Source organism: Microtus pennsylvanicus, chromosome 1 (assembly GCF_037038515.1).
Source record: "Microtus pennsylvanicus isolate mMicPen1 chromosome 1, mMicPen1.hap1, whole genome shotgun sequence".
In the NCBI taxonomy this organism is placed as follows: Eukaryota; Metazoa; Chordata; class Mammalia; order Rodentia; family Cricetidae; genus Microtus; species Microtus pennsylvanicus.
This window is the reverse complement of record NC_134579.1, coordinates 62,763,134-62,781,413: the sequence shown is the minus strand read 5'-3', so window position 1 is coordinate 62,781,413 and position 18,280 is coordinate 62,763,134. Positions and strand designations below refer to the sequence as shown.

At 43.0% G+C, this 18,280-nt stretch overlaps 1 protein-coding gene and 1 non-coding gene across 2 annotated transcripts; both read right to left on the bottom strand.

The window, feature by feature from the left end:
- Positions 1–2,803: 2,803 nt before the first annotated feature.
- Fbxo45 (F-box protein 45) lies at positions 2,804–18,259 on the bottom strand. The gene is made up of 3 exons (XM_075966971.1): positions 17,654–18,259; positions 10,209–10,565; positions 2,804–4,459 (listed from the first exon to the last, which is right to left on the bottom strand). The coding sequence occupies exons 1-3, from the start codon at positions 17,957–17,959 to the stop codon at positions 4,274–4,276; spliced, it is 849 nt and encodes a 282-aa protein (XP_075823086.1). The 5' UTR covers positions 17,960–18,259; the 3' UTR covers positions 2,804–4,273.
- On the bottom strand, positions 13,750–13,892 carry LOC142842847 (small nucleolar RNA SNORA79). The gene has a single exon (XR_012909504.1). It is a non-coding gene; the product is annotated as a small nucleolar RNA SNORA79 (small nucleolar RNA).
- Positions 18,260–18,280: the final 21 nt, after the last annotated feature.

Below are 18,280 nucleotides of genomic sequence, written 5' to 3'. Positions count from 1 at the left end.
TGGGTTGGAGGAGAGAGGTAACGGGAAGGGCGTGACCAAAGTGCATGATAGACAGATGGGAACAGCCTATCAAACACATCATTCTTACGACAAATACATGCCAAGAAAGAAGCACAGGAAACAGAATCTCTTTAAATACAGATTGGGAAAGGAAGCGAGTCCACAATGTTAAAATGAAGCTGTCTAGCCTACTCCCGTTATAATATGCTCAGAATTAATCTGGACATTAGCATTCTGTTACTATTGTACTAGGGACTGAACCCAGGGCCTTGTGCATGCCAGACAAGCATTCTACCATTGCGCTATATCTCCAGTCAAACACTAGCTTTTAAAAAAAAAACTTTTTTTTACATTTATTTTGTCTGCACGCATACATGCACTTGTGTGCTCAGCGTGCACGTGAAGGGTAACTTTTCAGGGTCGGCTCTTCCTTTCCAAATATGTGGGTCCCAGAGATCAATCACAGGCCTTGACCTGCTGAGGCATCTTGACAGGCCTAGTTTTAACTTTTCATTAGGAAGCTAAGGCAAAACAGTCATCCCTGCACCCCAGATTAAAACATGAGATTCTATTTGGTATTCTAAGCAAATATAAAATCTACACCAAGAACTAGAAAGTCGTATTATTGGTATTCTGAATAAAGGAGAGTGTCCAAAAAGCACTGGCAAAAACTGCCTCACTCACTCAGATTTGCATCCTGTGCCTTCCTGCTCCACCTGGATTATGACACAGAATTTCTCTCATCTGTCTTTGCTTCTAATTTGGTCTGTATATTTACAAGTGTTTTGATCTTTCTTCCCAAATTCTTCTCCTTCTCACAGAAAATATGTGAGCTCCTGCTTACTAGGCTTAGAGACTGGGTACCCAGGCAGAGTCCATCAGAGATAGTGTTCGTGTGGGGGGCTAGCACAGCAAATAACCAACCCCGTGAGCAGGCTGCAAAGCCACGCAGCCCGAGTCAGCATGTATTAAAAAAAAATAAAACTAGGCAAACTGCAAGGAAGGAGGGACACCGTTAGGGGGGAGCGAGGAAGACGTTAACACTGACACTTTTAAAACACCCTGATTTTTATCTCATCAAACCGTTCATTCCTTAAAATGATTAAAAGATACAAAAGTGATGAACTTAACTGTAATTTCTGTGCTGTTTTTCAAGTTTGGCAGTCAAATCAGACCCGGAGGCAGGAGGTACTTTAGCGCAGAGCTGTTTGAGATGCTTGGCTGAACCAAGCAAACTCGCTTCAGATACTTTGTCAAATCTGTATTTAAGCTTATTTGGGTAAAACTGAGGGATGAAATCAATGACTTGACATTCAAAAGTAAACAATGAACAATGGCAATTATGAAATGACATCTACCACCACAGAATTCCTTGAATGAATTTTTAATGAATTATGAGCCAATGAACATTACAGAATTAAGCCTTAATATTTCTTCTTTCCTATGAACAAGGTAACTGTAACAGCCTATCTCAGTTAGGACAGAAGACACAGTAAACATGAGTAACAGTAATTAACCTTCGTCCACCCGCGCATGCTTCCTCAGAGAACAACACAAGGGCTCCCCACGGCAACAACAAATTCAATTACCTATGTTTTCCTGATCACAGCTACAGCTGAGATACAGCAGACCTCTCCACCCACAACACTGCACTCGGTGTTTTCTCTTCTTCCCTCTGTATCCCTGGAGGTAGTGAGGGGAGCAAGAATCTCCTACTTTGTAGATGAGAAAACTCTAGGCGAAATCTTGCACAACTGCTCTCAACCACTGCAGCACTCTCCAACCAGCAGGGCATTTTTAAATCAGAACATATCCCAGCACCAGAACCAGAATTATGGGGCCCAAGCTTAAACAGTTCTTTTTAGCCCCTCCAAACTCCAGCCAAGCTGGGGCAGCAGTGATTTAGGTGCTACACCCCGTCTTCAGATACAACTGTCATCTTCTCCGTGCTTTCTGAGACCAGTGAAAACATGACCGCCTTCAACGCTGAGCAGTCTGCCTTAACGGTCTGACAGCCATACTGGTCTCCAGTAACAAACAGATGCAGCTATAAATGAAGGCTCTCTGTCCTCCGGTGCTATCCTAACTAGGAACAGTCAATTCTATGAGCTAAGATGGCTTGTTCTGGGAATGGTGGCATACACCTATATTCCAGGTGGGGAGGCTGAGGCAGGGAGTGCGTTCAAGGATAGCCTGAGCGACATAGTGAGAACAAGTCTTTAAAAATCAAAAACAAACCACAGAAAGAATGGCTTGGTGTTAAATACAGGAATCTCCTGATTTTTGGTTCAGTAAGGAATGAATAACCATATGATTTTGTTTTCCAGTCAGCACCTTCAAAACTTTGTTACAAATGAACATTTATGACAAGACAGAAACAAAGTTACAAGCCAAACCCATGAGAGGCTCTGGAATTGCTCCTGAAGATGCAGCCAGTACAGCTACCAGCTTTTAACTATTCAGCCTTCATCCTTAGCCAGGTCTTCAATCAAATTTTACACACACCACCAAATTGAGTTGTTTGAGACAAGAAAAACAAAAAACAAAAACAAAAAAACAAAACATTTCCTGGGCCAGCTATCTTTCCTAGTGAGTTTAACACATAATTCCATTTTGTACAAGGTTTCTTCTTGATACAGATTATAAAAAAAGAATCTTTAACAACTTTCTCTTTTTCAAGCAAATACAAATACCTGTAACCCTTTTAGGAGGCAACTACAGACCTGTTCCATGGCTGAAGCCGCCTGATTCAGAGAAGTATTGACAGATTCAACTTTCAAGGACTCCAAGAACCCCAGCAAGCTGCTCACTGTCCCTAATTTTATTAGATTTAAAACAAAATATACATACAGCAATCATGTAAAAAGTACAAAGATTTTACTTGCCTTCATCAATTCTTATGTATCTGAACCATATTAACTATACTTTCATAGAGAAAGATGTTTCTGTTGTAACAAAAGAAAAAACAAAGCCCTCAGCTCAAGTGTTGAATTATAAATTCCAGAGAGTATTAGTGAGAAGGTTTATGGGTCAAAATAGGAAATAATGTCCAACTCTTTCCAATGAAACTTTCCAATTGTTGCCAACCTAGGTTTTCAGCGTTAAGCCCATGGGGCAATACCTAGGTGATTAAGAACACTCTTCACCAGGGTTCAGGCTGGCGCTGTTTCAGATGGGTGAGTAAACATTTTGTTGACAGCCCCAGTGGAGACTTTGAGGCTTCTGATTGTTGTGTAATGTAAACAATATGAAATTAAAAATTCTTCATAACATCTACAGCATTATAAAGTTAGGAAATAAAAGAACCGTTGACCATGTGTTCTAGGGTTTATACTAATAGCGCTCATATGGAGTGCTCTAAGAGCAGCTGGGACTGCTCTGTGTGGAGACCAGTTTTCTCAGAAGGCCAAAAACTAAAGACAGACGCCAAGAGACGCACATTCCTATTACGTCTGAACCAGCCTTGCTGGCATATGCATAATTATAAGTAGATCTATTTCCCCAGTCCTTGGCCAACCGAGGAACCTTCACCATCATTCTGTTACAGCCATGGACTATAAGCCCCAAACACAAATGAGCTAGTACATGTCTCCTCCTCTTCTTAGTATTACCCTACTGTCCCCAAATGTCACTCTAATTTTGTACCATGTAGTGATTTTTAAGAAACTGAATTAGAACAAAGCAATCCCTTTGTCCTTTTTTCTTTCTTTTTTTTTTTTTTACAGTTTTTACACATATTATATATACAACTTTTAAAATAGCTGCACAATTTTATTTCTCATTGCTGGAGAAGTGCAGTCCAGGCAGACCATGCTTCTCAATATATTAAAAATATTAAATAAACCCAGCCAGTTTCATACGTTCTAAGTCAAGCTGGCTAGACGTAAAGGGACTGGAGGAAGAACAGGCAGTTGTAAGATGGGACTGACCTTCACTCGTACACACTACATAAATCCTGCGGTTTCCTTCTGCAGCACCTCTACACCTCACCTTTAAGCTGGAAGTAACACTGCTAACATAGAGAAGAATCTGTGGCAACATGCATATGTCAACTGCCCACTTAACCAACTGCAACCCTGAGGATTTTTCTGGCCCAGTGGAAAGAGGAAAACACTAAGATCGTCTCTGTTGTCCAGCTGCTTCTTCTCCAGCTCTCAACTCCATGTGTTCTCAGGATGTTTCTTGGGCATGCACACATGATACTATCACGTCATGGTTCTACTTTCCACAAGTAGATCTCTTCTCCACTGTCCTTCTTCCCCGAAAGCCATTGTCATCCATCCAGAGGTTTTCCAAGATAAACCAAAGTCACTTCTGTGTTGCCATATACAGCAGACACTGCTGGGTACAAGCAGACCTTCGGAAGTCCTCGAAAGGCAACCCCCAGGAACTCATACCCACGCTCAAAAGCTAAAGTCTTATCTTCCATGTCCAAGATGACTCGGATTCTCTCTCCTATCTGTAAACAGACATCACAAGGTTAGCAGGGTATCCACCGAAGGCATGGGAAGGAAAATGATGGTACAAATTCAAAAAAGGAAAAAGTACAAAGGATCTGTATCGTCTAAGTTATCTCTGTAGATGAGAGGGGACTTTCTGTGGCGGGTAAGGACTCAAAAGGAACACACACCATTCTCAATGCAGGGTTTCTTCAGATCATTGTTAAAGAAGAGTCACATGGGACCTATATTTAATTACTTTAAATTATTCTTTGCTCAAAGTCTTTTCTTAACGAAGTTAACACTACCATCTATAACTTGGTACGTTTTACCAAAAGGATCTTTCTAAATGACCCATTCATGTTGCTGTTATATATAAATAAAATATTAAATCACCAGAAAAAGAAATGATTTTTGTTTGTCTGTTTTGTTTTTTCTCTGTGTAGCCCTGGCCATCTGGGAACTTGCTCCGTACACTAGGCAGGCCTTGAGATCCGCTTGCCTCTGCCTCATAAGTGCTGGGATTAAAGGTATGCGCCACCACTGCCTGGCAAGAAATGAATTTTTGGTATATGCTAAAGCTTAAATGAAGCATGAAAACACAACATTAAATAAAACAAGCCAGCCAGAGAAAGATACATTTATAATTCCAGTAAGTATCTAGAAGGATCATACAGAGACAGGCAGATTAGACGCTAACAAGGTCTAGCAGGGAAGTGGAACTACTGTTGAGTGACAACAACTTACGTTCAGGATAAAGAAAAACTTCTGGGGCTACAGAAATGGCTCGGCCGTTCAGAGCACATGTTGCTCTTGCAAAGATCCCAGATTCAGTTCGCAGCACCCACAAGGTAGTTTACTGCAGTTACCATCTGTTACTGCAGTTTCAGGGACCTGACACCCTCCTCTGAACTGCAGCATCAGTTACACACATGATTCACATACATATATGCAAGAAAACATACACACATAAAATAAAATTTTAAAAATCTACCCCACACCCCAGACAGGGCTTTTCTAAGTAACCCTGGCTGTCCTGGAACCCTGCGCAACCACGCCTGCTTTTAAAAAGGAACAGCAGCACTGTCTGTCTAAGCTTCCAACTGGATACACTCAGCTCTTCACCCAGTGTCGTCTCTCTAGTTTGCATCCATACAGGAAGGCTGCATTCGGATGCCGAAAGTGGAAAGGAGGACGAGCCACAGAGCTCCTCTGAAGACTGTTTGCCTCGCACACATGAAGGTCTGGGTCCAATCCCCAGCACCACACAACTGCCAGCACTTGGGAGGCGGAAGAAGGAAGACGGGAGTGGCTACACAGTGAGACCAGAGACAGCCGAGGCTACATGAGCTCCTGTCTCCAAACGCGGGTAAAAGATGTAGAAAGTCCTAATATTTATAACTGGGACTTAATACTTCCTGATTATGGTAACTCTTGCTGTTGTCACTAACTTTCGATCATTTCTCTCCTGTCACAATGACTGCCGATATCTGCTATTATTCACTCTGCCCAATTGGACCACGGACATCCCCCATCTTGCGGTCCTCTAAATCGTCTTTACCATGCCTCCCAACCAAATACATACATAACAACACTCCTGTCTGTCGAGCAACACTGACTGTCGTCCTAGGAGTCCTCTCATCAGTCTCAGGAATTAACCCATTTTGCAGCAGATTTAGAAGACACAATTAATTCTGCTGAAATTCACAAGTTTGCTTCACCTTGAAACATGCCACATGTATGTTTACAGTAAAGGAAGCGAAAAGCACAAGATTCTCTAGCGTTGGTGGCTACCAGTGGGTGAAGTGTGCGTGGCAGGCACACCTTTGATCTCAGCACTTGGTAGGCAGAGGCAGGTGGATCTTTGAATTCAAAGGCATTCTGATCTACAGAGAGAGTTCTAGTACAGCCAGGCCACAGTACAGCACGGTCTCTAAAGACAAACAAAAATGCGGATGGCAGAACAACTAGACACCAGAAAGGAGCAAAGGACGAGAGCATCCAAATTCGCACACGAGCTCTACCCACATCCACGTGAGACACAGATGACACGCGCATGAAAAGCTCCCAGGGAAGTGGACTGAGAAGAGCAGAGCTGAAACCTGCTGCTGCATACCATAGAGGCATGAAGTTTGCAGTCTTGAGTTCCAGCAAGTTAACTGTCTACCATTACATGAAAACCTGCGCACACCAAAGAATAAAGCAGTTTCTAGAAAAAGAAGACAGCCCAGAATTGCTAGTACACCTTACCCACACATGCAGTTTTCAATTAAAAAAAAAATCACTAAGATAAAATAGGAAAAGTGTGACTCTCAAAGTGGTGAGAAATCAAAAAAAAACAATTTGCCGGGCAGTGGTGGGGCATGCCTTTAATCCCAGCCCTCAGGAGGCAGAGGAAGAGGCAGGCAGATCTCTGAGTTCAAGGCCAGTTTGGTCTACAAAGTTAAGTTTCAGGTCAGCCAGGACTACACAGAGAAACCCTGTCTTGAAAATCAAACAAACAAACAAAAAATTGACTCTTACCTGGACATTTGACAAAGAATTCAAAGTATTTATAGTTATTACATGTGCATATATATATATATATATACATATATATATATGCACAGATATATATATCTGTGAAATGTAATTAAATAATATGTATGCACTAATATTACAGCCATTCTAAATATGTCCAAAGAATGAAAGAAACATAAAATCTCAATAGAGAAACGGATACAGAAAAAAGAAACCGAATAAAATCTAGATCTAAAGCATACAATAACTAGAACTGATTAGCCTGGTTCAACAAGTTGAGATGGTAATAAACTGGTAGTAGACATGAAGCTAGAGCCACAGAAATTATGCAATCAAAGAAGCCAGTGAGTGCCAAGTATGGTGACACACACCTTTCACTGCAGCACCAAGAAGAGGCAGGTGGCTATCTGTGAGTTTCAGGCCAAAAAAGGAGAAGGCTTGTGATGAAGAATAAAAAAATCATGAATTAAGGGGCACAAAGATACTATTAAGCAGTTCAACAGCTATAATGTATATAAATGGACTAAACTCTTAAAAGACAGACTGTAAAATGCTGTTAAATAAGAAAGGTTCAACCACATGCTATTTAGGGGCCCCATCTTAATAACAAAATGAATCAAAAGCAAAAGGCTGGAGGGATGCTTTAGAACAGTATTCCATAAAAAGCTGGAGTGGCTACATTAAAGTCAGACAATCCAGACTCAAACAGGAAGATTGATAGAGTCAAAGGTCATTTGCAATGATGAACAGGGCACTCTAACAATTAGAGCCCTTAAGTCTATGGAGCAAAAACTGAGAGCCCCCAAAGAAAAATAGTCAAGTTAGGGAGCACAGTTAGAGACTTCAATACTTTTCTCAGTAAAAGAACAAGTAAAAAGAAAATGAGGGCTGGAGAGATGGCTTAGCGGTTAAGAGCACTGGCTGTTTATCCAGAGGTCCCGAGTTCAATTCCCAGCAACCACATGGGGGGCTCACAACCACCTATTAGATCAGGTGCTCTCTTCTGGCATGCAGGCAAACATGAGACAGAACACTGTACACATAACAAAGAAATCTTTAAAAAAAAGAAAGAAAAATCAGTAATAATACAGACGACTTAAATCCAATCCATCTGACCTAAGATTTTCAGAATATTCCATCTAAGAACTGGGTTAACCAGTATAAATATATTTCTAAAAAATGGAAATAAGCCAGGTAGTGGTGGTGCACAGCTTTAATCCTAGCACTCAGGAGGCAGAGACAGGTGGAATCTCTGAGTTCAAGGTGGAATCTCTGAGTTCAAGGTCAGCCTTGAGTAGGTTCTAGGACAGCCAGGACAACACAGAGAAACCCTGTTTCAAAAGCAAAACAAACAAATGAAAACAAACAAACACAAAGAAGAAAAAGGAAGAAAGAAAACACAGAACAATCTCCGAAAACAAGGACATCAGGATTTCCACTGCACCTGAAATAGTGATAAGACTTCATGTTCAGCGATAGAACTGCACCTTCCTCTCTATAGGACATATATAGAGTCTAAAGAGACAATGAGGAATGATTTTACGAAGGAAAATCCTTTCAGCTTTTGCACCTCAAGAAATGTATATATGGCCAGGCGTTGGTGGCATACATCTTTAATCCCAGCACTAGGGAGGCAGAGGCAGGCAGATCTCTGTGAGTTGGAGGCCAGCCTGTTCTACAAGAGCTAGTTCCAGGACAGGCTCCAAAAGCTACAGAGAAACCCTGTCTAGAAAAGCCTAAATAAATACATACATACATAAAATTTTTTTAAATGTGTGTACATATATATATATATATATATTATATATATTACCTTTTATATTAGTGTGCCAGAACTGATAATTTTATTACCATATTTTTATGTGTATTGGTCTTTTGCCCGAATGTCTGGGCATCACTTGCATGGCAGTGTCTGTGGAGGCCAGAAGAGGGCATCAGATCCCTGGGAACTGGAGTTACAGACAGTTGTGAGCTGCCATGGATGCTGGGAACTGGACTTGGGTCCTCTGGAAGAGCCAGTGCTCTTAACTGCTGAAGTATCTTGCCAGCCCCTCAAAGATTATTGAAGCTAAAGATTTCAAACTACCTGTGGTTCCAAAATGTGAAATCTACAGTCCCTCAAGACTTCTGCTTTGGGAATTTCTTTTTAAAAGATATTTTTAAACATTGTGTATTTATACGTGTGTGCAAATGTTTGCAGGTGCCCACAGAGGTCAGGTAAGGGAGTTGAGGCCCCTGGAACTGCAGTTAAAAAGTAATTGTGAGCTGTCCAAGGTAGGAGATGGAAACTGAACTCTGGAAAAGCAGCAAATATTCTTAATTGCTGAGCCAACTCTCCAGCCTACTTGTTGGAATCTTATTGAATTGTTGTTTTATTCTCTGCTGAATCTATAATACAGCTTTAAGACACAAGAATTGTAATTTTAATTCTAGAATCAAATGAGTGCAAGACATTAAGATGGAAGAATATGGGGTAGGGAGGTGGCTCAGCAATTAAGAACACTGCCTGCTCTTCTAGAGGACCCAGGTTCTATTCCCAGAACCCACACAGTGGCTTACAATGTCTGTAACTACAATTCCAGGGGACTGACATCATCTTCTGGCTTCCAGGGGTACACAGACATACAAGCAGACAAAACACTCATACCCATAAAATAAAATTTAAAAATAAATTTAAGATACAGAAAATAAATGTAGCAGTCTGCCTGAACTTGTTTATCTCTACAGAAAACACTAATACCTCCAAGGGCTTTGAATCCATACATTAGTAAGAAACAGAGGGTAAATATGCATGTATAGCACATGCATTTGTTGTGATGATGAGGTGACCAGAAAAGGCGGGGGGGAGGGGGAGTCCTGGATGTTTCATGACACATGGAAGATGACAACCTTGGACACGAGCCATACTGGTCTTCTGAAGCACAGCCTCGCTTCTTTAATCACATTACATGCAGGCGATGTGATGCTATAGCAACTGTATAGCAAGTGTTTCTGAGACAGCATGGCCAGCAAAGCCTAAAATATTTACTCTTTGGCCCTGTATGGAAAGTTTGGCAACCTCTAACCCAGGACAAAAATTTATTACTCAAATATGTATTAAGAAATACTGACCTATAACATTCAACTATTTACTTTTAAAATTACCAAAACAAAGACAAAAATCTATAGTGGCTATATAAAAATGTTTCTGTTTTAAACAAATTAAGATGTGATTTGAGATGGCCCACACAAGAAAATATCGTTTCTCACCTGATACTTTGGTGCGTTGTTGCACTGTGGAAAACTGCCATTGACTTCTCCATTATGTAGCAGATTATTGTCCACCAGATTCCAGCCCCAGCTCTGGTCGTCACTGCCCAGCAATGCCACATAACCTTGGCACTGCATAGGGGCCCGTTTCGTAGCAATTCCTATCACTGCCACAGTGCCCAAAGGGCCCTCCCACCATACTTCCCAGGCATGGCGGCCCTCACTGAAACCAATCTTGGTCCTTGCACCATCGGTGCTCTGAGCGATGGGGTTCCGATGTAATGTAAAGCCATTCTTCTTGATATAGACATTCCTGGAGCAGTCATTTGTGCTGAAGGCATGTTGGAAAGCACGTACCTAAAAACATGAGAAACAGACCAAAAGAATAAACTCGACTTTTTTTTTTTTATTAAATATTAAAATGTAGCAAACTAAATGTAGTGGCTCACACCTGTGATCTCAGCCCTCTGGGAGGCTGAAGCAGAAGTGAAAGTTCAAGGCCATCCTGGGCTTCTGAGCAAATCCCATCTCTCTCCCCCGCTCCCAAACCAAAAAACTTGAGGCTTTGTGTTTATAAATAATAAGATCATAAACTTTTAAATAGCACACTATTTCCAAATAATGAATAAAGCTCTAGCTGGGAAATTAACATTAAATACTGTACCCCATTAAAAATAACTCCTAGCTAGAGCTAGGCATAGTAATACATGCAGATATTTTCTAAATCAAAAAAATAACAGAAGAGAATTAAGTCCTCGTGATGTTAAGTTAATATTTTCTCAGACTATTCCACAATTTTTTAAAGATTTATTTATTATGTATACAGTGTTCTGCCTGCATGTGTGTCTGCAGGCCAAAAGAGGGCGCCAGACCTCATGTGAGCCACCATGTGGTTGCTGGGAATTGAACTCAGGACCTCTGGAAGAACAGCCAATGCTCTTAGCCTCTGAGCCATCTCTCTAGCCCCCTAGTCCACAATTCTTACAAAGTCTAGGTGTTTTTCCTCTAGTTTTTCCCTCTGTCACAGTGACAGCCTCTTGCTCAACCTCCTATCACAGCTTCCCATTTTGTTGAACTGATTCTACTGCATTCACTTTGAGTGACTCCCTCTCTGCCCCACAGAAGCCTACAAAAGCAGTCCTTAGCCTTAAATTCCTTCCAGAGCTGTCTTTCTGAAACAGTATCTCCACAGACTCTCAGGTCAGCTAACAACTTTTGACAGCTCCACACAGAGGACCACATCCACTCCAAGTTCCTCCTGGCTCCAAAGCCTCTCAGAGCAGGCTGATGCACTTCCTACCCCACCTGCCTCGCTGGGCTCCTAGTGCCCCATCTGCTGCCCTCTTCTTTGTTCTCTACCACCACCTCCATAAAGATATTCTTAGCCAGGGCCACCCAATTCCCATCCCCCTCCTCTCCTGATCCCCATTCACTATAGTCTGTACCACACCCAATCCCCATCCCCCTCCTTCCTGATCCCCATTCACTATAGTCTGTACCACACCCAATCCCCATCCTCCTCTCCTGATCCCCATTCACTACTGTCTGTACCACACCCAATCCCCATCCTCCTCTCCTGATCCCCATTCACTATTGTCTGTACCATACCCAATCCCCATCCTCCTCTCCTGATCCCCATTCACTATTGTCTGTACCACACCCAATCCCCATCCTCCTCTCCTGATCCCCATTCACTATTGTCTGTACCACACCCAATCCCCATCCTCCTCTCCTGATCCCCATTCACTATTGTCTGTACCACGTAACGCTTAATTATAAGGATCTTGTTTTCTAATGTGCTTCTGAGCAGATGATTCTAGTAAACAGTTTTTACAAAAACAACAACAAAAAACTAATGTAATCTAAATTGGTCAGTGTAGAACCTGCAAAACATGGGAAAGACAGAAGAGCACATTAAGCAACACCATGGGAATGAAATCAGAAACCTAGGATGGTAACAAAAAAATTACAGGGGAGGAGGTGGAAATGGAATCAATCTGCAGTCTAAGGTAGCCTAAAAAGACTTAGCAACTCCTTATCATGAGAATGTATACAGATACTGATTAAATAAACTATAATATTCCATGTTTATGAGGCAACACTGCAATTTTCTATTAAGAAATTACTGTCAGTTTCTTCTCTCTCTCTCTCTCTCTCTCTCTCTCTCTCTCTCTCTCTCTCTCTCTCTCTCTCACTCACTCACTCATTCATTGATTCACTTTGTTTTCCAAGACAGGATTTCCCTGTGTAGCTTTGGAGCCTGTCCTGGACTAGTTCTGTAGACCAGGCTGGCCTGGAACCCACAGAGATCCGCCTGCCTCTGCCTCCCGAGTGCTGGGATTAAAGGCATGCGCCACCACCGCCCATCTTGTCAGTTTCTTTTTAGAGATGGCACTAGTATCATAGTATGTGTCTTTGCTTTTAAAAATAGCAAATGAAAAATTCAAATGAAATGGAAAAATGCCCAATTAATAATGCTTAAAGCTGAAGTGCCTTTAGTCCCAGCACTTGAGAAGCAGATGCAGGCGGATCTCTGAGTAGAGGCCAGCCTGGTCTACAGAGAAACAAATACTATCTTGAAAACAAAATTAAAGTCAAGTAGTCTCAGTTTCTGAACAACCTAGATTTCCTATTTCAACATCATCAGTACAGTACAGCTTCGGGCTTTTGAGTAGTTTCCCCTGAGCTCACCAGCCCACCCTCCTTCTCCAACATACTCTCCACTTCTCAACAAGCTGTCTCTAATTCTGTTTCTACAAATGAAAACAAAGACCTAGCTTAGGATATAAGTCTGGATATAATCTAGAGAAGTACAGACACACACAAGCATTTGGGATAACCAGTGCTACCTGGAGATATGTAAAACACGAGTTATAAAAGTTTCTGGAAATGGGGGTGTAACTCAGTAAATGCTGAACATGCATGGGATCCTGGGTTTGAGACACAGCATGACAGGGAAGGGAAGGGAAGGAGGAAGAAAAAGATGAACCAAGCGCACACTTCCTAGTGTCATGATCTCGCCACCCCAGTTCTGCTGCCCGCTCCTTGGGAGTTCTATTTGAGCCACCCTCCCTAATCTCACCCGCCCTGTCTGCGGCAGTTTTCCCAGCCATGCCCTCCTCTCTATGTGCCCTCTGTATCTCATGGCCTGGTCTCATTAAAACCAGCTTTTACGTCTTCCTTCATCTGTTCAAACTTGTATGGTTTTCCAATTGCAGAATAAAGCCCAAACAATGTATCAAAACCTGTGTTTCAAAAGGCCTTCATATATCTAGTGCCAGGCTACCTTTATAATCGCATTTCCCTTCATTCAACTAAAATTACTATCTTTAGCCTAGAACTTTCCTCAGCCTTAACTACCAAGTGCTGCCTGACATCTGTTGAATGTCTCAACTCTGTGCACTCTGCTCTTCCACAGATGAACTCTAGCTCAAGTGACACACTATGTACCTCAAATACCTAGGAGTCATTCCCTGCTCTTCCTTCTTCTTCATTTCTATTTCAAAACTACTGCCAAATTCTGTAGATGCTTTAAGGAAAAGATTGTTTGATCCCGCAAATTTCAGAGAAAACATAGATAATCCCAATATCTTAATTTTCTCTGAGTGAAAAAAATCAATTTTAATGTATGATGACCTAAAATCCTAGTGCCATACCTAAAGACAATAGGAGGAACGGTCATCAAATCCTGTAGATTCTATTTCCTAAGTGTTTATTTCTCTCCATCTCCTTCACTACCTACTTTCTAATAGATCTAAAGGATTTCTAAAGTCTTCTTCCAACCTCTTCTCCTTACTGAAGTAAAAATAACCTCTTTAAAATACAAACCAGTCCAACCACCAGTCCCCATGTCTGTTTCTCTTGCTCACAACTAGAAACGGCTTCACTACGCTTGTCCCACTGATTTTCATCTTATTCACACAGGCAGCGTCTGTGCTAAGGACTACCGCTGACATTCTAGTTTCTCACACCAGCAGATTCCCTTAAGAGGCTCTTCTTGCTCCTCTTGGCCTGTTTATCCTTATCCCTGGGGTCTCACTGAGCCTATGCACCACGTCTGACCTCCGTACCCAGTTAAAGCCCCCATTACTGACACTCGGAATACAGTGTAACTCTCACTCACAATACTCACCAGTGCAGTTTACAACTGTAATGATCAGATTAACATCTATTCCTCAGGCTGGGGGATGTAACTAGCATGTATTCAATCCCCAGTACTGAAAAGGAGAACACAGGCAGGCTTGTGCATGCCTTCTATAGACTATAATCCCCATAAGGCACATGTTGGTAAGACTTTGCATTTTTGCTTTCCCTTTATGTTTTTCTGTTCAGAGTTCTTCATAAAATTTTCAAATCTACCTCATCTTAAAGTTCAGCTTAGTATCATCTTCATGTCAAACCTTTTCTAATTCTCCACTCAACTCTTTCCCTTCCAGTGAACTCCCTACACTACACTGAGGAGCAATGTGTGCCATGTGTTACATACATTTCCCTCCTCTAAGGACTTCAGACTCCCTGAGTACTTCCTCCAATTACATTAACCTTCCATCTTCAGAATATTCACCTAAACCCCAGGATAAGTACAAGTCCACCCTGAAGCTGCAGTACACACAGCAGAAAGTTAAAATATTAGAAACTTAAGGAAACTGTCTGGAAAGATACAAAACTAGTATCAATTTAGGTGGCTTCCAAGGATGAGACCTGGGTAGCAGTGGGACAGCAGCAAAGAAAGACAGGTTACTTCTACTGATGCTCAGCTCACATGGATACATTATCTACTGCACGCTAGGTGAACTCTTTGTGTGTGGTGTGTGAGTGTGTGTACAGAGTACTTACCCATGTGCATAAGCCAGATGTGAACACTGGATGGCTTCCTCTTTGGCTCATCACCTTATTTTTTGAGACAAAGCCTCTCGCTAAGCCTGAAGCTTGCAATTTTGGCTAACCCAGCTGGCCAGCGACAGCCCGAGATCCACTTGGCTCAGGCCCCGCGTGCTGGGTTGCAGATACACGCCAGCCTAGCTTTTCCAGCCAGCCTGGGCATCTGAGGTACTCATGCTCACCCAGCAAGCAACTCACCTACTAAGCTGTCTCTCCTGTCCTTTTATCTCAATCTTGACTCATGTAAATGTAACTATCATAAGTAAATACAAAAATGTATTCATTTATTTTGTTTTTTAAAATAAGGTTTCACTTTGTAGTTCAGGCTAGCCTGGAAATCACCAAGCTGGCTTCAAATTCATTTTGTTCCTCCTGCTTCAGTCTCCCAATGCACCACCATATCAAGCTTAGAAGCCTTAATAAGCTAGACAAAAATAATAAATTTTAAAGGACAATTTTTAATTTGTTTTTTCTTGAGAAGGGATCTTACTACATAGCTTTGGCTAGCCTTGAACAGAGACCCACAGAGGTCAAGCAAAGTAGGACAATATTGAAACCTTCTGTGCTCTCCTCTAAGTATACAACTAATACCCACTGACTATCTGTACTACACAAATACAATCCTGGAAAATGATGTTCTTTTACTTAACAAGAAAAACAAGGACTTAAGAATGCTCTCTAGATAGGTGGTAGTGGCACACGCCTTTAATCTCAGCACTCAGGAGGCAGAGGCAGGTGGATCTCTGTGAGTTCGACATCAGCCTGGTTTACAAAGCAGGTTCCAGGACACCCAGGGCTGTTACCCAGAAAAATCCTGTCTTAAAAAAAAACAAAACCTCAAAACAAAACAACAACAACAAAACAAACGAAAACCTCCCTGATCTTCCAGAGTACCAAAGTTCAGTTCCCGGTGCGAGTGTGCGTGCGTGCGTGCGTGTGCGTGTGCGTGTGCGTGTGTGTGTTTGGGGGAGCTCGCATCTGTCTGTAACTCCAGCTCCAGGAGATGACACCGTCTTCTAGACTCTGTGGGTACTGGTATTCACATGTTTGTGAATTCACACACTCGCATCAAAATATTTTGCCAAGAGTGGTCACACCTGCATCTCAGGCATTGGAAGGCAGAGCCAGGTGGGTTTCTGTTAAGATCTAGGCCAGCCTGGGTTGCTAGTGAGAGACCCTGTCTCAGGAAAAAAAAGAAAGACTATCTGATAATTGACATATTCAAGAGCAGTGTTCCTTCTCTTATCACACTAAAACTTGTTTTAATATAAAATAAACCAGTAGCAGCGATCCATACTATAATTCTAGCACTCTCAAAGAGACAGAAAAGTGGCAAGTTGGAGACTGCCCTGAACTATATAGTGAGACCCTGCCTCCAAAGTAGACATAATATATGTGTATATACATATTTATAATACACATATAATAAAAGAAATAGTGTATCTATTTTACATGAAAAATTACTTTGACACTCACTAGCATATAGCATTAAAAAGGGATATGCTTGCCATAGTCCAGATCTAACTTTATCATCTCTCATATATGCTCCTTGTTTTGTTTTGGGACAGCGTCTCTTATTTTGTGTAGCTCTGGCTATCCTAGAACTCGATATGCAGACCAGGCTAGCCTCAAACTCACAGAGATGCACCTGCCTTTGGCCCTGGAGTGCTGGGATTAAAGGTGTGCAGCCCCACACCCGGCTTCACATATGTTCTTGATGACTGCTATTCTAAAGAGCTACTGTCTGTCTAAATGAACCTGAACCCGAGGACCATTGTCTGGGCTGGAGAATCCTTGGTCCTGCCACAACCTGTTACTTAGAATTCTAATTTTATTATGAAGACACAGGAATGGAAGAAAAAGAATACCAAAACAAAACCCAGAAAAATAGCAATCAACGTTTAGATGATAAATACAACAGAAGAAATATCAACTGGGTAGAACTATGAAAAAAATATCAAGGAAGTAATCAATAATAGTAGCACGAGGCAGCTTTATGAGCTATATGGCACCAATGGAAAGATGTTCTATTAAAATCTCTTCCTTGCAAATTAGTTAGCAGGATGCATAACCCCAAACTCACTTGGAAGCGTTAAATACTGCCGCTGTATGAGAACGTCGGCACAAAGAATGAAAATGTGCTTATTAATCAGAGCTTGGAAAAGCTGAGGTGAACGCAAAGATCCCGGCAACTAAACCCATTTTAAAGCAACCAAGATGAACTAATGTCGTAAGTCAATCTGGAGGCCGGGAAAACAGAAAATCAAGGATACTGGCTGGTGGTCTGCCTGTAAGAGCAAAGACAGTCGAAAGTAGAACGAGTGGTGAAGATCAGGGATGGAAAGCCACCTAATATTTTAAAAAGTGAGGTGGCTCACGAAGCAGAACTTCAATGCAAAGAAAAGACCTTAACGGAGAGGAGGGGTAAGGACGGTACTGACTGGCTGAAGCCGTGGAAAGGCGGGATGATGAGGTGAGACACCTGACTCAAGCTTAGAAGATACACCCCGAGAACGGCGGGCAGGACAGGAGCCGGGCTTCGACGTGGCCCGGGCTTCCCTCACCTTGGCCTTGTAGCTGGGCAGGTTGCAGAGGATGTCCGTGCGCAGAGCCTCTTCTGCCAGGCTGCGGGCGCACAGGCTCCGCCACACCTCGCTGTTCTCGTCGCCGTGGAGGCAGCGGTACCAGTGCTTGCACACCAGGGCGCAGCTCCGCAGCTCGGACAGCTCCAGGTAGGAGAACACCAACTCCAGCACCCGGCTGGGCAGTCGGCCGCCGGCCCCGGAGGACCCCGAACCCGCGCCCGCGCCAGCGCCCCCGCAGCCAGCGCCGCCCGAAGCTGCTCCAGCCCCCGGGCCCGGCGCCGCCATCGCCTCACCAGCCGGCCCGAGGGCCGCCGCTGCCGCCGCTTCGCCCCGTCTCGGCACCGGAGGCCAAGCCTCGCCTAGAGATCGGAGCAGCACGCTCCACCACCCCTTTCAGCTCGGGCCAGCGGCGCCCCCACCGCTCCCGCCCCTGCCCGGGGGCGTCCGCCGCGTGCCCCGCCTCACTGAGGGCAGACGCGCGGGCCACTCGGGTCCCCGCCCCTCGTAGCCTCTCAGCGCGGGCGCCGGAACCACCCGCCTCGCCCGGCCTCCCCGCGACGCACCCCGGGATCCGCCATGCGGGTTGAGGGCAAGAAGCAAGGGCGC